This window comes from Danio rerio, chromosome 18, assembly GCF_049306965.1.
Source record: "Danio rerio strain Tuebingen ecotype United States chromosome 18, GRCz12tu, whole genome shotgun sequence".
Lineage (NCBI taxonomy): Eukaryota > Metazoa > Chordata > Actinopteri > Cypriniformes > Danionidae > Danio > Danio rerio.
In genome coordinates this window covers 49,878,200-49,904,184 of record NC_133193.1, presented here as the reverse complement: position 1 = coordinate 49,904,184, position 25,985 = coordinate 49,878,200, and the positions used below count along the sequence as shown (strand labels likewise).

The 25,985-nt window shown below is 36.9% G+C and overlaps 1 protein-coding gene across 39 annotated transcripts in view; it reads left to right on the top strand.

The window, feature by feature from the left end:
• The window catches only part of gramd1bb (GRAM domain containing 1Bb), a 242,619-nt gene that overhangs the window by 174,968 nt on the left and 41,666 nt on the right, over nt 1-25,985 (top strand). For 8 of the 39 annotated variants that reach the window (XM_073929702.1, XM_073929700.1, XM_073929694.1 and 5 more), the window contains exon 1: nt 2,599-2,922. The exons of 26 other annotated variants lie outside the window; for them this stretch is intronic. In XM_073929702.1, the coding sequence (XP_073785803.1) occupies nt 2,900-2,922 (23 nt within the window). In that variant the 5' untranslated portion in view covers nt 2,599-2,899. Of the gene's footprint in view, nt 1-2,598; nt 2,923-15,813; nt 16,005-25,985 lie in introns of those variants that run through there. 5 more of the 39 variants (XM_073929704.1, XM_073929703.1, XM_073929695.1 and 2 more) reach the window with 1 other exon arrangement.

The window sequence follows — 25,985 nt, the reverse complement described above, 5'->3', positions numbered from 1 at the left end:
CTCTTTACGGGAAATTCCATGGGATTTTTAATGACCACATAAAGTCAGGACCCCGGTTTAACATCTCATCCGAAAGATGGATGTACTTCCGACTGATTCTGAATATTGAGTAGGATCAAGGGCTTTCTTTTTGCAAATCATTCCCTTATTGCAAAATAGTGGAACGAGTGGTGTGGTTATGAATATTGTTGTTGAATTTGTCAAACTGTCGTCAACGGAGAAGGACCGCCCCTTCAAATGCAAAAGCAATTGACATTAGAGGCTGCAATGTTTAGTATCCCTGTTAGTGTCCCAATCTCCATACTAGAAACTCTGGTTTTGCTTCCCCTTGGGTCAGGGTGAGTAGAACAAGGGTGTGCCATGGCCAGGGCATGAGGAAGGTTTAGAGCAGGGGTGCTCAAACTCAGCCCTGGAGGGCCGGTGTCCTGCAAAGTTTAGTTCCAACCACATACAGACACACCTCAGCTAATCAAGCTCTTACTAGGCTTTCTAGAAACATCCATGCAGATGTGTTGAGGCAAGTTGGAGCTAAAATTTGCAGAACATCGACTCTCCAGGTTTGAAGAACCCCAGGTTTGGAGGGTTGAGTGTAACACAAGACAGCTTGTAAAAGCTGGCCAAATAACCCTTTTCCCCCTGACTTTGTGAGGTGCAGTAGCAACTTAAGTGGTGACCCATTTCTTAGGGGTAAATTTTGAAGCCCTTCTTCTTTACATTTTGTTTGAAGGGCCAAGAGGAAGGGGTAGCGGTACAAAAGTAGAGTTGGGATTGGGCCTTGATCTACAAGCTGCAGTCGGTGGCGCAGTGGGTAGCGCTGTTGCCTCACAGCAAAAAGGTTGCTGGTTCGAACCCTGGCAGGGTCAGTTGGCATTTCTGTTTGAAGTTTGCATGTTCTTTCCGTGTTCGCATGGGCTTCCTTTGGCGACTCCAGGTTGGGGGTTGAGCGTTGGGCTAACAACTCTCCTCACAAAAGCTAGATGTTATGAAACACCAATATGGTGCTGCTAAACATCAACTTCCATATAAATGGCCCTGGTAGTAAGTAATTAAGTAAGTAAGTATGCTCACTTCCCCTGCCAGAAACACCAGTTAAGGTGTGGTGGGTCAAACTAGAGGTTTGCTTTGGTGCTTTGACCCGGACGTGACTGAAGTTAGGAGGGTAGATTGTAGCATTTAAAGTAGCTGGGGCGTCAGCGCCAATAACCTGGTTAAGTGCACTGAAATATAGCACCATGGTGCTTACGGCAACCCTAGTTCAATTCCCGGCTTGAGGTTCTTTGCCCACCCTTCCCCTCTTTCTCCTCCCAATACTTTTCTGTCTGTAACCTCCACTCTCCTATTACAATTAAAAATAATTATAAAATAATAGCTGGGGGAATAACCCTCACTCGCTTGACCCCATGAGGTGCAGTAGCAACTCAATCTACAGGCTGCAGTGTTTACTGTTGTGTAAGTATGCTCGCTTACTTCCCATACCAGAAACACCAGCTGAATCCCTCTTGGGGTGTAATGGGTCAAACTTGAGTTGGTGCCATGACCCGGATGTGACTGAGGTTACGAGGGTTGATTGTAGCATTAAAAATAGCTGGAGATATAACTTTCATTCATTTATTCATTCATTTATTTTCTTGTCGGCTTAGTCCCTTTATTAATCTGGGGTCGCCACAGCGGAATGAACCGCCAACTTATCCAGCAAGTTTTTACACAGCGGATGCCCTTCCAGCCGCAACCCATCTCTGGGAAAGATATAACTTTCATTTCCCTGACTTTGTGAGGTGCAGTAGCGACATAATCTACAGGCTGGATTGTTGTGTAAGTATGCTTACCTCCTGGAAAGGTTAAGTAGTAAAAGAGGTTTGCAACCTTTAGCATAATGGTTAATAGAACCAGAGGGGTACATTTAGTGTCCTGTCCTGGATGGGAATGAGTTTTAAGAATAAAACGTACCTGTTCTCAAGAGGCACAATAATGGACACAAGAGGCAGAAGGCAGCCTTTTAAATGCAAACTCAGTCGCATTGTTGTGCTCTATAGTATGTGAGACCTAGCTCACAAGAGATTGCAGTTTTAACTTGTTAGTGTGCTTGCCTTAGTGTGCTTGGCTAAGATGCCAGTTTGAATCCCTTAGAGACTTGCATGAGTAAAACCATGGGGGGTTTCATCCATGCCATGACCAGGCATGAATGTTAACGGCATGAATGTAAAGTGAGCAAGTTTAATGAGGCCACCTAGTGAGTAAACCTCACTCCCCTGACCCCGAGAGACAGAATACCGACTGACGCTAGAGGCAGAAGGCAACTTCCTTGCTCCTGGAACAAAGCCACATGAAATGTGCATTAGCAGATTAGTATCCTAGCCACTAATCGAGACTTAATTGCAGCTGACGGAAAGGCAACAGGTCTTCATAATCTCCCCTACCAAGACCTCAAAATGCACCTCATCTGACCTCCTCCTTGCTAGAGGGGACTGTCACAGCTAACCAAACAATCGCACGACTGAGAAAAGCAGAGCGAGCGAGGGAGGGAGAGGAAAGGAGCATGCTCAGTATCGCTCTCAGCTCAGCGACTGCAGCTTTTAACTGCAGCGGGGGGGATGAGAGGGAGAGAGAGAACGGCAGAGCGCGCGAGCGAGCCTATGCACACACATGCACCGCAACTTCATCACAGGTATCTTCAGGAGCGTTTTAGGAGAGTCCGACGGCTTTATATGGGAGCGTCTGGATGCGTAGACATCCGTTTAGTGTTAGAGGCAGTTCAGGTGAGTACGTAGACTGTCATCTCTCTGAATGGGACGGTACAGCGGGACGCTCTCTCTCCTCAGCGGCTGCTCATCACCAACATGCAGCCTTGCGGGCCGCAGCCACCTGACGCCGTATCCCACACGCTCTCAGCACCGCACCAATGAGAGGCTTCAAACTCGCCTGGTAAGCCTTTCCAAGCTTTCGTGTGTTTTCGGTGAGTCTGGCCATGATGTTTTGAAACGTCTCTCTGTATCCGCCGTCACGTGCCATGGCATGCAGCCAACTGCAGTGCCGCCCTCCTTTTTTATATTCTTCCGCCGCTCCTCCAAACTCCACTCGCTTCCCTTTTTTCCCCCCATCTTTTGTTCTTTTATGCACCTGTGCCCCTTTTTCCTAAACTCCCTCTCTCTCTCTCTGCGTCTGTCTCTTTTTCCCCCCTCCCCTCCCGTCCTGTGCATGTGTTTGTGAATGCGACTCAGTCATGTGGTGGATATTTATAGCCGCAAATCACAGCGTGTAGCTCAGAGGAGAAGCGAGCGGCAACGTGCAGCCTGTTTCCTTTCGCTATTGCTGGTTTGTCTTTTGTTTCTCATTTTGTTTCTCTGTCAATCAGCTTTGAGAAAGGTAGACTAGATTAGATTTTTTTATTAAGGAATTACAGAAGTGTAGGTAGACTAGAATAGAAGATTGTTGTTCTTCAGATTTTCGTTGTCCACAAGAGATCTCCCATCATGCTCATATTACCAAGTCATTCGATTCAATTCAATTCATTTTCCTTCGGATTAGTCCCTTTATTAATCAGGAGTCGCCACAGAGGAACTTATCAACATATGTTTTACACAGCCCTTCCAGCTGCTACCCAGCCCTGGGAAACACCCATACACTCATATTTACGCACTATGGCCAATTTAGCTTGGGACTGTGGGAAACCGGAGCACCCGGAGGAATCCAGAGAACAAGGGGAGAACTTGCAAACTCCAAACAGAAACGCCATCTGCTGGACTCGAACCAGTGACTTTCTCGCTGTGAGGCGGCAGTGCTAACCACTGAGCGTCCACAATATTGCATTACAAACAAATTAAAAAAGTTAAATCTATTAATTACCATAAGTTTATTAGTTGCCAACAACTTTAACTCATTAATAGCTTGTAGCAGTTTTAAAAGTTATTATAAATAAACATAATTAACCTGCAGTTATATGAGGTTACTTTACTTTATTTAAGGTTATTTTATTTGATTCAGATTCCAAAGTTGCGTTTAATGAGACCAAACTGATGAAAGAGTGTGTTTACTCTGAGGAAAAAAACAACAACACAGTCCATGTCGAGGTTTTAAAACAGATCTCAGTTATGCAAGATTCTTTCAAAATCAAGTGTGCAACTTCAGCTTTCATATTAATGAATATCAATGTTTATATGAATATCATTATTTGATGTTTTTCAGGTTGATATTAAAATTCAATGTACATTTGAAAGCACTTTTAAATATAGATTTTTAATTATATTTATTAAAAACATCATACATTTATAGTAGGTGTTACTGGTTATTTTAGATACTATTATTGTTGTTATTCAATAATAATAATAATAATAATAATAATAATAATAATAATAATAATAATAATTTACTATTATAATTACTATTAATTTATTATTATTTGTATTATCATCATCATCATTATTATTATTATTATTATTATTATTATTAATATTATTATTATTATTATTATTATTATTATTATTATTATTATTATTATTATTACTATTATTATACATTTTTATAATTATTATTAATTCACAATAATAATAATACATTCATTAATTTGCCTTAAGCTTAGTCTTTTTATTTATCAGGGGTTGCCACAGCGGAATGAACTGCCAACTTATCCAGCATTTGTTTTACACAGCAGATGCACTTCCAGTTACAACCCAGTACTGGAAAACAACCATACACACTCATTCACACACACTATGACCAATATCATTCAACCAATTCACTTTATATATATATATATTAATTAAGGGTAGCCACATTGGAACTTATCAACATATGTTTTACACAGCGGATGCTCTTCCAGCCGCTACCCAGTTCTGGGAAACACCCATACACTCACATTTACCAACTATGGCCAATAAAGCTTTGGATTGGACTGTGGGGAAAACCGGAGCACCCGGAGGAAACCCACACCAGCACGGGGAAAACATGCAAACTCCACACGGAAATGCCATTTGACCCAGCTGGAACTTGAACCAGCAACCTTCTTGCTGTGAGGAACCACTGAGCCACTATGTCGCCCCACACAATAATAATAATTAGTAGTAGTAGCAGTAGTAGTACTAATTAATTAGTTAACTAATTATTAATTGATTAATATTTAGTAGTAGTAGACGTATTAGCAATAAAATAAAATCATATACAATAAACAATAATTATATTATAACTATACACATTTTTGCGTCCGATTTGTTATAAATTATATTACAATTCACATAGTAGTAATAATAATAACAACCACCATGATAAAATTGTAATTACTGTCCACTTTGTCTTATGAATTGGTAACACTTTAAACTAATAGTCCATTAGTTTATGTTGTATTGTATTTACTAGCATGAACAAACAATAAGTAATACATTTATTATGGTCTTTTTTCAGCTTAGTTAACGTTAGTTATTGTTATTTAAGTTAAATAATGTTAGTTCATTAATTAATGTTAACAAGCGCAACTTTGGATGTTTATAATGCATTAGTTAATGTTAGACTATGATGAGTAAATGCTTTACAAGATTATTTACACTTAATGTTAGCAGATACATTAACTAATAGACCATTATTCTAAAGTGTTACCAATAAGTTTAATGCTATTCATTTATAACCTACTTATAATGATAAAAATACATTACCCATAACAAAGTCACTGTAACTTGCACACAGACAAATACAATGTGTAAATAATTATGACATGCTTTACATAATCAAGAGTCCACGTTACCTTTTCTAAACTGTGAATGAGAAACCCTTGAGCAATAAAAGTCTCCTCTGAACTCTTATCCTCAAACTCTGTCATCACTTCTAGCCTTGATTTGACTTGAGCTGATTTAGCAGAGGGTTGCAGGGTGACTTGATTAACATCCATTCTGTGAGTTAAAAGTGTGTCAGGTGTGTGTAAGGGAGCTTTTTATATGAGTCCTCAGAGATAGAAAGCTGACTTTTGAAGTGGAGCTGTCATATTGAACCAGAACACCTGCATGTGCTGCTCCTTCATACTCACTTTCACAGGTACACACACACCTGAAAACACCACATTTTTGGAGGGAGTTAGTTTAATGTGTAAATCTTAAGATTTTATATACACGTTTATGTTATAAAACACTTAGGTAGGCAACTACTCAGTAGGCACAACATTTAAATTTGCATAATAAAAAAAGTTTGTTCTATATAGTATGCAACACAGACTCATTGTGAATTTGTACCCTCGTCTACATTTCTGGAGCTCGCAGATTATTTAGACAGAGCACATATGGCTGCATCTTTGAAGCGATTGCTATGGGGCGATATGACATCATTGACGGCTTCTGTTTCTTTTTGCACTACCAGCTGACCACTTACCTCCATGTGGACGACTTTACTGCTGTTACCAGTTTGCCAAGGGACAATTAGCAATAAATATATACTAACAAGTTCAAGTTTTGATTTATACACGCTTGCTTCGAGTAATAATGTATAACTATTTAGTTGGGTGTTGTAAAAGTATCGAGGTTGATACCAATCAGTGCTGAAATTTAAAAAACATCTATTTCCCAGAAACATTTGAGCATGTTCTTAAACACCGCTTATCAATTTATCATTCACACCTGAATGCAGTGAATTTTTGTGTTTTATATGGACATTTTTTAAACAAAAGCAGGAAAAACTGTTTATAAAAAAATCCTGTAAAATTTACGGTAAAAAACTTGCAGCTGTGGTTGCTAGAAATTTACCGTAAAAATGCAGTAGAAATGTTGTCAAGTTTACGGTAGCAATAACCGTTAAATTTACAGTACAAAAACTGTAAGCAGTGGTTTGCAAATCTACTGTTAAAAATATGGTTTTGTATTTTATATGGATATAAAGTATGGAAATGCCTTTCACTGTACTGTATTCTTTAGAGAACTGTAAAATTTGCAGTAAAAAACTGGCAGCTGTGGTTGCCAGATATCTACCGTTAAAAATACAATAGAAATGTTTTTCAGTTTACTGCATACTTAAGAAAACAATTTTACAATTCACTGTAAAAACTCGGGCAGCTATGGTTGAAAAAAATATACCGTAAAAAAAAAAAAACATAGAAATGTGATCAAGTTTACAGTTGCATTAACCGTAATATATACAGTAAAAAAAATTGTAAGCAATGGTTTACAGAAATTTTCTGTAAAAAATATGGTAGAAATGTATTTCACTTCAAGGTACACTCAAGAGAACAGTAAAATACGTAGTAAAAAATCTGGCAGCTGTGTTTGCCAGATATATACCATTAAAAATACAGTAGAAATGTTAACAAGCAATTACCGTAAAATTGACAGTAAAAAAATTGTAAGCGGTGATTGCCAGAAATTTACTGTAAGAATACAGTAGAAATGTTGTCAAGTTTACGGTAGCAATAACCATTAAATTTACTGTACAAAAACTGTAAGCAGTGGTTGGCAAATCTACTGTTAAAATACAATAGAAATGTTTTTCAGTTACTGTATACTTTAGAAAACTGTACAATTCACTGTAAAAACGGGCAGCTATGGTTGCCAAGAATTTACCATAAAAAAACAGTAGAAAAGTTTATAGTTGCAATAACCGTAAAATTTACAGTAAAAAAAACTGTAGGCAGTGGTTTACAGAAATCTACTGTTAAAAATATGGTAGAAATGTATTTCACTTCAAGGTATACTCAAGAGAACTGTAAATTGTGAAGTAAAAACTGGCAGCTGTGTTTGCTAGATATCTACTGTTATAAATACAGTAGAAATGTTTACAAGCAATTACCGTAAAATTGAAAGTAAAAAAAATGTAAGCGTTGGTTGCCAGAAATCTACTGTTAAAAATACAGTTGTAATGTTTCTCAGTTTACAGTATACCTAAGAAAACTGTAAAATTCACAGTAAAAACTGGCAGCTGTGGTTGCCAGAAATCTACTGTAAAAATACAGTAAAAATGTTATCAAGTTATGGAAGCAATAACCGTAAAACTGACAGTAAAACAAATCTGTAAGCAGGGGTTGACAGAAATCTACTGTTAAAAATAAGGTAGACGTGTTTTTCAGTTTACAGTATACTTACAGTAGGAGAACTGTAAAATTCACTGTAAAGAAACTGGCAGCTGTGATTGCCAGAAATTTACAGTAAAAAACAGTAGAAATGTTATCAAGTTTACAGTTCCAATAACCGTACAATTTACAGTAAAAAAGAATCTGTAAGCGGTCGTTGACAGAAATCTACAGTACTATTAAATATATGCAGTAGGAGTGTTTTTCAGTTTCCGGTAAACTTAAGAGAACTGTAAAATTCACTGTAAAAAAAACTTTAAGCTATAGTTGTCAGAAATATACCGTAAAAAAAGTAGAAATGTTATCAGGATTGGGGTTGCAATAACTGTAAAATTTACAGGAAAATAACTGTAAGCGGTGGTTGCCAGATATGTACTGTTTAAAATACAGTAGAAATGTTTACAATTGCAATAACCGTAAAATTTACAGTAACTGTAATCTGTAAGTGGTGATTGACAGAAATCTACTGTTAAAAATACATTAAAATTCACAGTAAAAACTGGCAGCTGTGGTTAACAGATATCTACTGTTTAAAGTACAGTAGAAATGTTCCTCAGGTTACAATATACATAAGATAACTTTAAAAGATAGGGTATAAAAATGGCAGGCTGAATAACAGTAATAAACATGAATGTGAACTTTGAAACTTGTATTTAACTGCAGTGCAACAAATACATAACTGGTCTACTTAAAACAAGTGTGGACATGAGTAACAGATTTAACTTAACGACTCTCACTCGACACTATTGGGTTTTCTTAAGGCGGAGGGGCTACATGATATGCCCCACCCTATTTTCATGTTCCGGTTGACATTACATCACATATCCAAACAAAATTATTTTCAAGGCACTTCAGTGGCATCTCCTGTGTGTTGGAGAATGAATCTGTATCTCCATCTCTCTGAAGATGTGTTTCTCTGACTGCAGCTCTGTCATTCTCTTCCCTCTCTGTCACCTGCGCTGGAGGACTGTTTTATCTCTCTGATTTCCCTCGGGAAGCTCCAGCTCTCCTGCTCATTTCTCCTGTCTGATTCGAAGCTCTGTGGTGCGGTTAAATAGGACAGCTCATCAGAGTTTAGATCTCTTCTATCATTATTGCATCACTAACTGACACAGGTTTATAAGGATCTTTATGTAAATGCACAAACATTAGCGTACTTCTGTGCTCAGTGAAACTGTATCAGTGCTGAAGTGAATTGAAAAGGCGCTCTTATGCATATAAAGCTGTTATTAGTAGAGTTCAGCAGTGGTTCAATAACAAACTAATAAGCTAGCATTTTACATATTACAGCTAGTTAGTTAGTCTGTATTTAAAAACATGTTACCTGCAACTGGATAATGTTTTTGTTTATTTGTTTTCTTTAGTTTTGTTTTTTTCATTTCTGTTTTTGTTTTGTTTTGTTTCATATTTGAACTGTTTTGTTGTTTCGTTTGTATCATTTTGTTTAGTTTCGTATCTGTTTTGTTTTATTTCAATTCGTTTAGTTTTATTTTGTTTAGTTTTGTTGTTTAATTTTGTTTTGTTGTTTCGTTTAATTGGTTCGTTCCTGTTTTGTTTTGTTGTTTCGTTTCTGTTGTGTTTTGTTTCACTATTTTGTTCCTGTTTTGTTTTGTTTCATTTCTGTTGTGTTTCGTTTAATTGTTTTGTTCCTGTTTAGTTTTGTTGTTTCTTTTCTGTTGTGTTTCGTTTCATTGTTTTGTTCCTGTTTTGTTTTGTTGTTTCTTTTCTGTTGTGTTTTGTTTCACTATTTTGTTCCTGTTTTGTTTTGTTGTTTCTTTTCTGTTGTGTTTCGTTTCATTATTTTGTTCCTGTTTTGTTTTGTTGTTTCTTTTCTGTTGTGTTTCGTTTCATTGTTTTGTTCCTGTTTTGTTTTGTTGTTTCTTTTCTGTTGTGTTTCGTTTCATTGTTTTGTTACTGTTTTGTTTTGTTGTTTCTTTTCTGTTGTGTTTCGTTTCATTGTTTAGTTCCTGTTTTGTTTTGTTGTTTCGTTTCTGTTGTGTTTCGTTTCATTGTTTTGTTCCTGTTTTGTTTTGTTGTTTCGTTTCTGTTGTTTTCTTTCCTTTTTTGTTGTGGTTTCATTTCCTTACGTTCCTGTTATGTTTTGTTGTTTCGTTTCTGTTTTGTTTTGTTGTGTTTCATTTTGTTGTTTTGTTTCTTTTCATTTGTGTTTTGTTTCTGTTTTGTTGTTTCGTTTTGTTTTTGATTTGTTTCGTTTCATTCTTTCAATCTGTTGTTTCATTTCTGTATTGCCCTTCTTTGTTCTGCTGTTTTGTTTCATTTTGTTTTGGTTTTTTGTCACACTAAACATTTATCATTTTAATTTATATTTAGCTTTAATAAATGACAAAAAATACATGTCATTAGTTTATATTAAAAATAAAACAATATTTTGTATACATTTTGATTAATATATTTCTAGAATAATATTTAGTTCTGAATATATTTATGCATTATGTATATTTATTTATTTATTTATTTTATTTATTTATTATACATGTTTTTCAATTGTTTAATTGGAATGTTTATTGGTGCTAGAAAATGTCTACATCACACAATTGTTTTTTTATATAATTATTTGCCTAATTTTAAGTATTATTTATGCACTTTATTATTTTAATTTACTGTTTATTTAGTGGTAGAATAGGGCCCGATCACAAATGTTAACTGGATTGCAAAAAAAAGGACAACTGTGAATCTTTAAAAAAAAATTATTTATTTGAAACAAGCCAAATAGTATTTATAGTAGTGATTGGCTTTGACGGACGGACAGATAGACAGACAGACAGACAGACAGACAGACAGACAGACAGACAGACAGACAGACAGACAGACAGACAGACAGACAGACAGACAGACAGACAGACAGACAGACAGACAGACAGACAGACAGACAGACAGACAGACAGACAGACAGACAGACAGATAGATAGATAGATAGATAGATAGATAGATAGATAGATAGATAGATAGATAGATAGATAGATAGATAGATAGATAGATAGATAGATAGATCCATTGAACAATTTTAAAACAATAAACTTAATAATGCCAGGCCTTTCAAGAGGAATGAAAAACAATAATCTGCACCACAACAACATACGTGCCAAGATTTGCTGGAAAAAAAAGTCTCTTTAAATGGCTTTGAATACCTTGATGCTGTTTGTATTTATTTTTGTTTCCTCCCCCTTCCTTCTGTTGTGAACTTTGGTCCATTGCGTGCTTGTTTTGTTTCGTTTTTTGGGCATTGTGTCAGGAACTGCTCTAACGCTTCATAATCTTTCATCACGGGACGTGTTCAATCACAGACACAAACAAATACAACCACACTCACTTCTAGAGCACTAATGAGGTCACACTTGTTTACCGCTCTGCCTGAATGGGATCGATCAGAAATCAGCCTTTAATATCCATAACTGGAGAAAAGTGAGCTGCCAGAACTAGACTCTGTCAGCAATTTCTTTTCTTTTAATTTTTTCCCTAACTTGTTTTCTTCTTTGCTCGTTATTCTGTTGTTTGCCGTCTATCTTCAGCCTTGTTTATTAATAATAGAGCTTAGAAGTTTAAACCTGCCTTGCCTCCTTTTGTCTCCAAAACAGATTGTTATTTTTGATTATTTTTTTCCATGTGGCAAACAATAAAATCATATTATTAAATGGCTAAAAACAACATTAGCTTTTTACTTTTTCTTCATTTCATGGCATGAGTCATGGTTTCCGTCGATTCAGGTTGTTATTTATAACCTGCTGTTATGCAAAAAGACTATACCTGCTCTGAATATTGAGCTTTTTATAAAACTGTCCTGCAGATTTGCTTAATATCATCAGAAAGCCACTGTGGCCGGCAGCAGGACTGATAAACCTGCGAGAAGCATTCACACATTTCAGCATCGCTCATAATAACGTTTTATAACTCACATTAATATTAATATCACTCCATTACATTTATATAACGCTTTTCTGAGCACTCAAAGCACTTTACGCATTTAGGGGGAAACCTTCTTAATTAATAAACGTGAATTTAATGAATGAAGCAATTTAAGTGGATTGAACATACAACAATGAAGTCGTCCACTAAAACCCAACTCGTTATTAATAAGTGGCCTAAACAAACGGCAAACATCTTTTTTTTTTTTGAGTCTATATGATTTACTTCAGTGGCTAAAACACATAATTCAAATCGAATCCTATGTTTGTTGTCTACAGCGGTGTTTCTCAACCACCTTCCTGGAGGACCACCAGCACTGCATGTTTCGGGTGTCTGCTTTATCTGTCACACACATTACAGGTCTTTCGGTCTCTGCTAATGAGCTGATGATCTGAATCAGGTGTGTTTGGTTAAGGATACATGGAAAATGTGCAGAGCTGGTGGTCCTCCAGGAACGTGGTTGAGAAGCACCGCTCCACAGCAATCTAGTATATTGAAAAGCAGGCAATTTTCTGCTAGTTTCCTCTTCTTGCTGTAACTGAACCCAGCTGGCGAGCTCAAATGAGCCAAAATGGCTCCAAGTTGTCACAAAGACTTATTTGGTTTCGTTCTTTTGGCTGTTTGACTGAAGTGAGCTGCGTCACCGGTATTGAGTTTGATCACTCCTGCTTTCAGATTCAGTGTTTCCACTTTCCTGATGGATTCAGTGCATCTCATGCCAAAGCCTTCCTCATCAATAGCCGACACACAAGACCTCGAAACATCATCCCACGCGGACATGGGGAGCATACATCCCCACCCCTATCCCCCCTCCCCCGCTCCTCAGCGTTTTGGTACAGTCCTGCTAGCTTTTTGGTTCAGTCCCCACGTGCACCGAACCCAACACGCAACCATCTTCATGGAGCTTCCCGCTCGATTTGTGATTTGTGAATCTAAATCTCCTCATGTCTGTAGTGTGCGTGCTTTAAAAAGAAAATATTCATTGGATCTATTCAGTTTTTTTAAGGTAAATGGTTGCAAACAATTTATTTGGGCTGAATTTAAACAAACTAATTAAATTGGACATTAATAATTGTCATTAGTTTGTTTAAATTCATCCCATATAAATTGTTTGCAACCACTTACCACTTAAAATGAATAAATCCAATAAATATATAGATTCAGTGTGTGTTGTTTCAGCATAGCGCCCTCTGTGGGAGACTAGAGTCATGTCAGTCTGAGCGAGTGAGTGTGTGTGTGCGAGGTTGTTGTTATTGGAGTCAGGGGTTCAGGCTGTATGCGAGCGCTCGCTGCAGTATGACGGTCTCCATGGATGTGAAAGCAGTGGCCGTCGGGCTCTTCCGCTTCAGTCGTGCTCTGCCAAGGCCAGGCTGCCATGCAAACGCTGTAAACAGAGCAAAGGCAGCTCAACACCCCAACACTAGTGTGTTTTACTGGAACGCTGCAGTGTTGCTTAATGAACACATTGGGAGCAAAAAATAAACGGGTCAAATGCTGTGAAGGGGAGGCAGTGATTTGAAGGAATAATTCAATTAATTAAGCACTGTATTGATGATGTGTTGAGATCAATCTGACTCAGCTTTGTGGCTTTAGGGAGAGAGAGAGAGATAGAAATATTTTTTTCACCACAACTAGAGAAATATTTTCCTCTAATTTAAAACATTGATTAATTAAGTTTATTTTTTATTATTTAAATGACATCGAAAAACTTTACCATGTACTCGGAGAGGATGAATGACGTCTAGACTAGCTGCAAAATATGTATACACCCTACACACCATAAGAAATGGTTAATGTAAATTCATATATCTTATTTAAATAATCTAATTTATTATTATTTTTATTTTATAATTATTATTATTATTATTATTATATTAATCAAATATATTATGTGTTTTTTTGTAATTTATTTCTTAGTTATTGTATTATTGTTATTTTTATCATTTAATTATGTTAATATATTTCATATTGGAAGTGCTTTGGCAATACTGTATTGAATGTCATGCCAAAAAACAACTAGAAATTGAGTTTATGGTGTTCACTCACACAGAAAAAAAAATTGTCGGCAAAATTGTTGCAAACAATTTATTTGTGTTGAATTTAAACAAACAAATTGAATTAAGCAATGTTCAACTTAATTTATTTGTTTAAATTCAGCATAAAGAAATTGTTTACAACCACTTAACTTAAATAAGTAAATTTAAGGAGTCATCTTTGAATATTTTTTTTCAGTGCATGTGATCATACCATAATATAATCAAGCACCAATATTCATATGGGATTTATTCCCGATTTTAAAACACACTTCATTCTGATTGGCTAGTAATCTGTTGTTGTTGTTGTTTCTGCAATAAAGCCAGACTCAAAAAACACATTTACGTTGTAGCGATGTCTGTACAACATTGCATTTTTTTTAAAGGCAAAATCGGCACTTATGTGCTCGCTACATTGTTACAACATAGGAATCCGCTCTGCGCCCCTGCTGATTGTCTAACAGGGCAGTGCTTAGTCTCTTAATGAGTTCTGGGTGTGTTTTGAGAATAAACCAATCAGAGTCTTATCTCCCATTCCCTTTAAGAGTCAGTTGTGTCGCGCCATGGCGCATTTGCTGTTTACATAGTGGACTTTGTAAGTGGAAAACCTGAATGCTTCACTAGCGAGAAAACAGTTAAACAGACTTTCTGCAGCAAGAGGATAAAGAACGAGCCTCCTCCATTCAGCCTCTTTACTTTTACTCTTTACTTTACTCCTTCACTTTCATGGATAAGGAAGCAGTGTTGTACACTCCACTGAAGACACCCATTAGCCTACATATTTAATTTTGTTTGTTAAGATTTGTTTAAAACAAAGTTCAGTTATAATTTCCAGCAAACAAATGAATAAACAATAATAACGAAGTGTGGTTAAAAAACTAAGTTATATTCAAACACACGTCCAATTGCCCCATATGGTCTAAAATCAGACAGGTGGACAAATCCAAGCTTGTTTTTATTAAAACAAATATAAATATTCATATAATAAATAATACTGATTTCTAGACTGGAACACCCATGAGTCCACAAAGTGGCGCAAATGCATTTGCTATTTAAGCAACGTGGCGGAAAACAGTAAAATTAAGTTTACGCTGGTCTGAAAATATCAGCACTTGGGGCTAACACGTCTTGCGCCTTATTGCGCCAGGTGAATGATAGGGCCCTTCATGTTAGCCTTTTTAATTTAATAATTTTGCATTTTATAATATTTAATAATTGGTATTTTTTGGAACTTTAAGGTTGCCGCCTTTTTGAAAATACTTTCACCTCTTATATTACAAATAGGTGTCCACACAGGAATTAACTGAGTGATAAAATTATAGTTACAACTTTGACTCCAACTTTGAAGAGTACAGAAGACTTTTTATTTTCGAAAATTAATGAAAACATGAAATAAATTATATTAAAGTGTAAATAATGGAAGTTTACAAAAATGTAATTTACAATAATTTAAATAAAATTAAGAAAATGGACGCTTCCTAATTATAACTGCATCCTTAAAGTCGACTTTCTCTTCAGCCTTGTGTTTTTGCACCTGCTTATAGATGTGTCTGCATTTGCGTGTGTGTGTGCGTGTGTGTGTGTGTTTGTGTGTGTGTGTGTGTGGTCTGTAAATTGAACTGAAAGTGAATGATGTCAGATCTGTTTCTTTCATCAAGACTGAATAATTAACAAGCAAACGGTTCACAGCGCCACCAGAATGCATCTCTCGCTCTCGCTCTCTCATGAAAACAGGGCTTTTTCTTCTTCATATCCTCACCTACCCTACCCTACTCTCTCTCTCTCTCTCTCTCTCTCTCTCTGTTCTCCAACACCTCCTCCGAGCGCAGAGAGTCTCTGAAATGCTGATCTCTCAGACAAACGGAGAGACAGATAGATCTGCTGTAAGCATGAGGAGAGAGGCAGAGCGCTAGAGTTCATCGCTTCTCGTCTTCATTCGTTTGGGAATGTCCTCTGTCTCTCCATCCGTCCGTCTGTCCTGGGCTCCTGGAGCTGTGATAGATGGCAGCCAGGTCAGTGCTGTGGGTGTTTATGTTGGAGATGTGGTGCATTGGTTGTGTTTGAGCGTTGAAGTGACGGTAATCTCCACCTCATTATTTAACAGCTTGGTACTGACGCGCTCTCGTTTAAGCCTCTTAATGCAGATTGGCTTCTTTCCGTCCGACACTCGTCCGCCTGTCTTTATCTCTCTCTCTCTCTGTCTTTGACTGTGTGTGTTTCTGCCATGAGGAGGAGTGTGTGACTGTGTGTGTGTTTTGATTCGACAGCAGGAATCGGGTGCGGCACATGCTCTGTCACACCCACACTGTGTGTGTGTGTGTGTGTGTGTGTGTGTGTGTGTGTGTGTGTGTAGAGAGCATCAACATCAACACACATTTCAGTCACACCACTTGTGTCTGTTTACATATAGCTCTGTGCATTCAGTCTATCTATCTATCTATCTATCTATCTATCTATCTATCTATCTATCTATCTATCTATCTATCTATCTATCTATCTATCTATCTATCTATCTATCCATCTATCCATCCATCCATCCATCCATCCATCCACCCATCTATCTATCCGTCCATCCATCCAGTTTTGGTAATGCAAGCACAATATAAACAGAAGTAATCAATACTCTAAAGTACTCAACTATTAAGATCTGTTGACGTCATTATCTCTATAATTAGTTGAGACAGAAATAAAATCTTTATTTAAGCATATTATTAGTTAAATTCAAAATGCCCTACTTGTATTTAATTAATGAGAAAACGTGCAAATCTACGGTCATATGTGTGACGCCGTTTCGATTGTCAGGTGTTTGTTACCGATTAAATATGTATATTGTTCTTTGAATTTTTCTTCAGCCATTTTTTCTCTAAACAAAGCGTGATTCTAAAACCATGCTACAAGCCAAACCATGAGCAGATTGAATTGTTGCACCCCTAGTCTATATATTATATAGAACAACAAAAAACGTTACCAATTTACCAACGTCCCTTTAGAGCTAGCATTTGATTGATTCTCTAGCATAATGTCTGAAATGTTGGAAAAACAGGTGATTTTGCTCACATTTTAAGATTAAGTGGCTGAATGTCATGAAATGCCATCAGTCTACAAAGATTGTCCAGTGTTTCTTTGTTGCGTGTGATCACATTATTACTATTGTATAAATACAGCTCTACAACATACAAAAGAAATCGACTCAGAGGGCCCTATCATACACCCCGCGCAATGTGGCGCAAGGCGCGGCACAATAGTTTTTTGCTACTTTCAGCTCGGCGCAAGGGTCATTTTGAGGTGTTGCGCCACACTGTTTAAATAGCAAATGCATTTCTACTCAAATGTGCCCTCAAAGGCGTTCTGGTCTAAAAAAGCAGGCGTGTTTTGGCGCGTTGCTATTTAGAGAAACTCTAAATAGTCTGTTCTTTAGACCAGAACAAAGTCGGTCTTTTGTCTGGCGCAAAGTGCGCCTGGCTTACACACTACACACAAGATGTAGAGCAATACACAAATATCTTTACATTTGAAAAAGATATAATATATTAAAGATATATATATATATAAGGATATATATATATATATATATATATATATATATAAGGATATATATATATATATATATATATATAAGGATATATATATATAAGGATATATAGATATATATAAGGATATATATATATATATATATATATATATATATATATATATATATATATATATAAGGATAGATATATATATATATATATATATATATATATATATATATATATATATATATATATATATATATATATATATATATATATATATAAGGATAGATATATATATATATATATATATATATATATATATATATATATATATATATATATATATATATATATATATATATATATATATAAGGATAGATATGATATAAATATAAATGATTAAAATATTACAAAACATATTATTTTCTAGCCTACATGAACTCATAAACCACTGCCTTACTTTCTTCATCTCGGGAGGCTTTTTCAGTTCATTCAATTTGCTTTTGTATGATGTTATTATTATTAGCAGTATTATTTATTATATCCATATTTATATTTGTTCTATTAAAAACAAGCTTAGATTTGTCCACCTGTCAGGTTTTAGACCATATGGAGCATGGCAGGTGTATTTTGAAATAACTCAGTATTTCGAGCGCACTTTGTTATTATTGATCATTTATTTGTTTGCTGGAAATTAGAACTGAATTTAGAAATAGCTTTGAAACAAATGTTTGCGCTTAACAAACGAAATTAATTATTTATAGGCTTATTGATGTTTGTGCGGTAAGGTTACCCTATCCACGAGAGCAGAGGCGAAAGTGAACTTACTTTACATCAAAATGCGCTTATGGTGCGACGCAGCTGGCTCTTAAAGGGAATGGGAGATGAGACTCTGATTGGTTTATTCTCAAAACACACCTATAACTCATTAAGAAAATAAACTCAACCCTTTTAGACCATGCGCCACAGCGCAAAGCAGATTTTCCCATTCTTAAATTAGCAAAAATGCATTCTGACACGCCCTGAAAGCGTTTGCGCCCTGCATTTTGCGCTCTGCGCATGTATCGTCAAAATAGAGCCCAGAGTGTCATTTACCTGTTTGATAATGATTTGATCAGCTATAGTTTGGAATTTTGCTGTTTTAAGGGCTTATTATACGGTCTCTGTCGCCAGTTTGTGGATGAACATAGTCAACCGTCCAGTGTGACAGGCTAATGGCCACAGACGCACTGTCTCTCAGAAATTATAAATATTTTCAAATAGGCACTGTCTTTATAAATAAACTGCATAGTTGCAATCTAAACAACTACATCCTCGACTACAAAAAAAAGCCTCAAAAGTACATTGTTGCCCAACAGCTGCAATATTTGTCAAACTGTAGAGTGTCCTCTGCTTGTTGCTGTATGTGGGCGGAGTACTACACAAGGGTTAAGGGGCTAGACGAGTGCTGTTACTGGCAGAATATCGCACGGCTATCAGCCAATTAGGTTCAAGAACCACACAGAACTGTTGTATAAATATATGTGTAATCATACATATACACATATTATACATATGCGAGACAAGGGATAAAACATGAGCAGACAGACAAATATGGTTCAACAACCCAGAGGGTGATGTATTTACAGTACCAGGGAAGGAGGTGAGGAAAGCCGCGCAGGTAGGAGTCCTTTGGCTGGATCATGGAAAAAAACTCCTCTGGGCTGGTGAAGTGCTGGGTCTTTGGTAGAAGCCTGAGGTGCTGGTAGCCACTGCTATCTGCTGGGAGCAGAGAGAAAGAAGCATTAGCATGTCTTCCTTGGAGAGATCAAGCTCAGTTTGTGTTTCCTCTTTCTCTGTTTATATGCTCTCTTCCTAATGAGCTGCAGGTGTTGATCTGTGTTGATCAGGTGACAGGTGTTGGCAGTTTGGACTTGTGGTGACGCTGCATTGGAACACTTGCCATAATATATATATATATATATATATATATATATATATATATATATATATATATATATATATATATATATATATATATATATATATATATATATAGGTGTGTGTGTGTGTGTATACATATTTGTGTGTGTGTGTGTGTGTATATAAATATATATATATATATATATATATATATATATATATATATATATATATATATATATATATATATATATATATATATATATATTATTAATTCTTTTTTTAAGATTACACTTGTCATTGCATGTTCTCCCCATTGTTGGCGTGTGTTTCTTCCGGGTACTCCGGTTTCCCCCACAGTCCAAACACATGCGCTATAGGTCAATTGGCTAAACGAAAATTGTTTGTAGTGTATGTGTGAGTGTATGAATGAGTGTTTGTGGGTGTTTCAAAACAAGTAAATAACAGGGGGAGATTGTGATAAAATCTTCAAAAATCAGGCTGTCGCGAGGGCTTTTCTTTTTCTGTATTGCAGTCAGTCAGTCAGTCAGTCGACAGCGGCCTCTGGATTTACGTGACAACAGCAGGCACGATGGCACTCGCAAGACACAGCGGCCTCAGGTGGATTCGCAAAAACAAAGACTGCAAAAAAAACGCAGCTCTTTGGATGTACAGGGTGGGCTATTTATATGGATACACCTTAATATTATACACTCATTGGGAATTTCACAAGGAAAACAATGGTCTGCTCAGGTGTAAATGTAACTTTATTCTTTCATGAGTTATTTACAAGCCCCCTCACATATACTAATGTGCCACAAACAGGAAGTTAATATCACCAACCATTCCCGTTTTATTAAGGTGGATCCATATAAATGGCCCACCCTGTACTTGGCGCTCTCCAGAAATGTATATAGGGGTATATAATCAGAATGAGACAGACTGGATGGATGGATGGATGGATGGATGTTGGGTAAACTGAAGAGATTACTCACAAACACACTCATTCTGACCTGCTTCAAGGTGCATTTCTTGAAAGAGGGGTCAGTTTATATATGTATATAAAGATATACTAAGGCCGAGCCTGACTGGCTGACTGGTTTATTCCCTCTTGGCATACTTTAGTTAATTCTGTGTGTGTGTGTGTGTGTGTGTGTGTGTGTGTGTGTGTGTGTGTGTGTGTGTGTGTGTGTGTGTGTGTGCGTGTGTGTTTGTGTGGTCCTGGCAGTCGGTCATTATTCACGCTCAGCCAGTACTGCAGAGAAAACAGAGCCTTCCGGAAAGGCCCAGAGTCCTTCCCATGGCAAACTGGACACGCTCATTCTTCTCTGGACCCGTGACAGTTCAGAGAAAGGCTATAGATGTTGCGGAGTCCTACCACAATAAAGCCACAGTGAGATCATTCGTTTTCAAGGGCGTCGCATTGGCCTAGAGAGGCTTTCTGTGTTAGTGTGTGATTCCAGTTTATTTGTATTTGCTTCTGGTTGGATTTTAAATGACACACAGAAATACCATAATGGGATAAAGTTGGACGGATGAATACATTTTTTTCTGAGTTGCCAAATCACAAATGTTAACTGGATTACAAGAAAAATGCATTCATTCATTTTTATTCGCCTTAGTCCCTTTATTAATCAGGGGTCGCCACAGCGGAATGAACTGCCAACTTATCCAGCATATGTTTTATGCAGCGGATGCCCTTCCAGCTGCAACCCAATACTGGGAAACACCCATACACTCTCATTCACACACATACACTACAGCCAATTTAGCTTACTAAATTCACCTGTACCGCATATATTTGGACCATGAGGGAAATCGGAGCACCCAGAGGAGACCCACGCCAACACACGGAGAACATGACAAATGACAGTTGTAAATCTTAAAGAAAAAAAAAAGATTAATTTAAACAATCCAACTAATATTTATAGTATTGATTGGCTATATGAGATGGATGGATGGACAGATGGACAGACAGACAGACAGACAGACAGACAGACAGAGATAGATAGATAGATAGATAGATAGATAGATAGATAGATAGATAGATAGATAGATAGATAGATAGATAGATAGATAGATAGATAGATAGATAGATAGATAGATAGATAGATAGATAGATAGATAGATAGATAGATAGATAGATAGATATTGGACATTATTATTACAGTAGCAGAAATTTGAAAGAGATTAAATGGATGGATGGAATTATGAGCGAATAAATAAACGCCTGAACAATTGAATGAATGAAGGACTGAATGAACAAATATCTGAATGAATGAATGAACGAATGAATGAACGAACGAACATCTGGATGAATGAACAAACGAATGAATAAACGAATAACAGAATTATTTAATAAAAAAACGTATGAAGGAATGAAAAACAGAATGAATGAACGAATGTACATCTGAATGAATGAATAAATGAAATAATGAACGAATGAATGAATGAATGAATGAACGAACAAATGAATGGCTGAATGAACAAATAACAGATTGAATGAATGAATGAATGAATGAATGAATGAATTAATGGACAAATGAACGAATAACAGAATAAATGAATGAACGAAAGAATTAATGAACAAACGAATGAATGGCCGAATTAATGAATAACAAAATGAATAAATGAACGAACGAACGAACATCTGAATGAATGAATGATTAAATGAATGAACATCTGAATAAATGAATTAATGAACATATGAATGAATGAACAAAAGAACAAATGGCTGAATGAACGAATAACAGAATAAAACAATAAATGAATGAATGAATGAATGAACAAACGAATGAACATCTGAATGAATTAATAAATGAACAGATGAATGAATGAAAGAACAAATAAATGTCTGAATGATTGAATAAATGAATAACTGAATGAATGAATGACTGAATGAACTAATCAATGAATGAACAAACAAATAAATAAATGGCGGAATGAACAAATTAATGAAATAATGAACGAATGAATGAATAAATAAATAAATGAATGAATGAGCGGACATTGACTGCTGTTGAGCCATGTGAGGAGAGCTGAGGATTTCAGCAGTTATATTTTGCACTGTGCTCTGAATATTGCAAAACACCCCTGTTACCGTAGCAACGTGAACATTGCAGGACCATCATGTCATGATCACGCAAACACGCAGATCACACGCTGAGCAGTGAATCAAACACACTCTCGTCAGGGCACGTCTGTTATCTAACATTCCTCCATCTCTCCGTCTCTTCCCTCTCTTTCCATGTAGAGTCCGAGCTCTTCCAAACTTGGCCAGTTCTGCGCTCACTGTTCCCATGGCAACATATTCACTAGTGGCAGGATAAAGCCAAGGAAAAGAGCTGGCAGTGTGTGCGTGTGTGTGCGTGTACTCGTCAAACCCATTATTTAGGATGGCCTGGTCTGTCCGCTTGACTGCGTCTCACACAAACAGAAATGCATCCTCCTTCACACGTTTAGATTTTAATGAGGGAATAACTGGGCCACCGTGAAATACTGATGAAAGTGTTAGGTGTTCAGTGTAATTGTCAAGTCATTAGGTCAGAATTAAAACCAAAGCTCGTCATGGATAATTATATTAATATATTTTTACACTATTCCTTTAATAAATGGTCCAGAAAATCAGTCTGGTACCAGTCTGAATCACTACATTGAACTTTTGAAGTTGGAACTTGCTAGTGTTACATGTTACATTATTGTTGTCAACTTGTGAAACATTTTAGGAACAACAAAATGCTAATTCACTTCAGCTGATATGTTATAGTATGTGTTGCCAATGTGCTAAAATGTGCTAAATATGTTAAAAATGCTAACACAACATGCTAATTCACTTTACCTAATAGTATGTGTGTTGCCAATGTGCTCGAACATGCTAAATATGTTAAAATATGCTAACAACCTGCTAATTCACTTCAGCTAATATGTTAAAATATGTTATTTGTGTTGCCAATGTGCTACAACATGCTAAATATGTTCAAACATGCTGACAACATGCTAATTCCCTTTAGCTGATATGTTATAGTATGTTTTTAATGTGCTAACCCTGCTGAAAAATCCAGCTTAAACCAGCCTAGGCTGGTTGGCTGGTTTCAGCTGGTCGACCAGGCTGGTTTTAGAGGGGTTTTGGCCACTTCCAGGGTGGTTTCCAGCCATTTCCAGCCTGGTCTTAGCTGGTCAGGCTGGGAGATGACCAGCTAAAACCAGTTTGACCAGATAAGCCAAGCTGGAAGTCCAGCCAAAACCAGCTATATCCAGCGTAAACCAGGCTGGTCAAGCTGGTTTTAGCTAAATTTGGCTTGTCATTTTCCAGGCTGGTCAACCAGCTAAAAAATCCTAGGCTGGTTTAAGCTGGATTTTTTAGCTGGTTGACCAGCCTGGTTTTAGAGGGGTTTTGGTCATTTCCAGGCTGGTTTTTAACCATTTCCAACCTGGTCTTAGCTGGTCAGGCTGGGGGATAACCAGCTAAAACCAACTTGACCAGCCTAGCCAGTCTGGGAGCCCAGCCAAAACCAGCTATGTCCAGCTTAAACAAGGCTGGTCAAGTTGGTTTTAGCTGGTCATTTTCCTGACAAGCTAAGACCAGGCTGGTAATGGCTGGAAACCAGCCTGGAAATGGCCAAAACCCCTCTAAAACCAGGCTGGTCGACCAGCTAAAACCAATCAACCAGCTTGGGCTAGTTTAAGCTGGATTTTTCAGCAGGGATATGTTATAATATTTATGTTGTCAATGTGCCAGAACATGCTAAATATGTTAAAACATGCTAACAACAACATGCTAATTCACTTTAGCTGTTAATTTATGTTATAGTATGTGTGTGTGGTCAATGTGCTAGAGCATGCTAAATATTTTAAAATGTGCCAACAACATGCTAATTCACTTTAGCCAATATGTTAAAATATGTTGTGTTGTCAATGTGCTAGAACATGCTAAATATGTTAAAACCTGCTGACAACAACAACATACTAATTCACTTTAGGCAATGTGGTAAAATATGGTATAAACATGACAGCAAAGTTAGTGAAATACTAGAAAACATGTTAGAAACATAAGCAAAATGTTAAACAATGTTAGGCAGATGTTAAACCATGTTAAACACTGTAAAACGAGCGTTCTTGATAGCTAAAACCTGTTAGCATCATAGTGTTAAGCCATGCTAACAACATACTAAACATTCTAGAAACATGACAAAACATATTAGCCATGTGCTAAACATGCTATAATCATGTTAACTGCATGATACACCATGCTAAAACCTTGCTAAAGGCTTTAGCCATGTGTTTAAACATGTTTAAAGCATGCTAGCAAATTGTTAGTTTCTATTATCAATGTTTTATGTTTCAAATCATATCGCGGGGGCACTTTTGATCATTTTAGAAGGGCACTTTCTATCCAAGACTAAAAAGGGCATGTGCACTGCACAGGTTGAGCCCTATGTGTACACGTGCCTGGTTAGAAATATGCTAGCAAGACAGTATTTTGAGCTAGCAACATGTTAAACATGTTTTATGAGTTTTCTAAAGATTGATTATCTCTCTCTGTGTGGATCCTGGCATGAGAAACTATTGAAAGCAGTGATTTGCTGTGGATTGTGGATTGCTAAGCTGGCGCTATGATTAGCATGAATGTTAAGGACTGCACCTGACAGACCACAGCGGGAAGCTATCAGTGCTAATCACTGTGATCAGTACCCACACATACTCATACACACACACACACAGACACAGACACAGACACACACACACACACACAAACATGTACACAAACACACATACACACTCACTCTGTCGAGGCCTCACTGAAACTGTAGAATGATGTAGTTTCAGGATTGCGATTGGCTGACTGTGATGTAAGATGTTGCATAAGAGCCTATAATGTGACCAGGTTGTTCCCGCTGGAAACAGGAGAGATTTGAGCATCCACAGACCAAACCTGTGTTTTTATATAAGCTTCTGAATGAGTGAGTGTGGACATGTGTTCATTTGGTGAGAACTCAAATACGGGAACTTGAAAGAAGGTCGCTGATTTGAGTCCTGGCTGGTCTAGTTGGCATTTCTGTGTGGAGTTTGCATGTTCTGCCTGTGTTGGCGTGGGTTTCCTCCACAGTCCAGACACATGCATTATAGGTGAGTTGGGTAAACAAAATTGGCCACAGTATAGTTCCCAGTACTGAGTTGTGGCTGGTAGGACATCTACTGCATAAAACATACGCTGGAATAGTTGGCGGTTCATTCCGCTGTTGCGACCCCTGATAAATAAGGGACTAAGTCGAAGGAAAATGAATGAATCAGATCTCCTGGCTCCCTATAACCTAATCTTAATTTATTAAAGAATGAAATTAGGGGGGGGGGGGGCAAGCATTTTCAGTGGTGGGTCCTCGTTTATGGAATGGTTTGCCTGTACAACTCAGAATGGCCACCTATTTACCTGTTTTTAAATATTTTCCTAAATCTCCAACATAGGCTCATTCTGTAATCGTAGCCCTATATACATTTCTGGAGATCGCGAGTTATGTAGCCAGAGGTATGTATGGCTGCATTTGATCATTAAAACTAACGCTACGGGCGGTATGA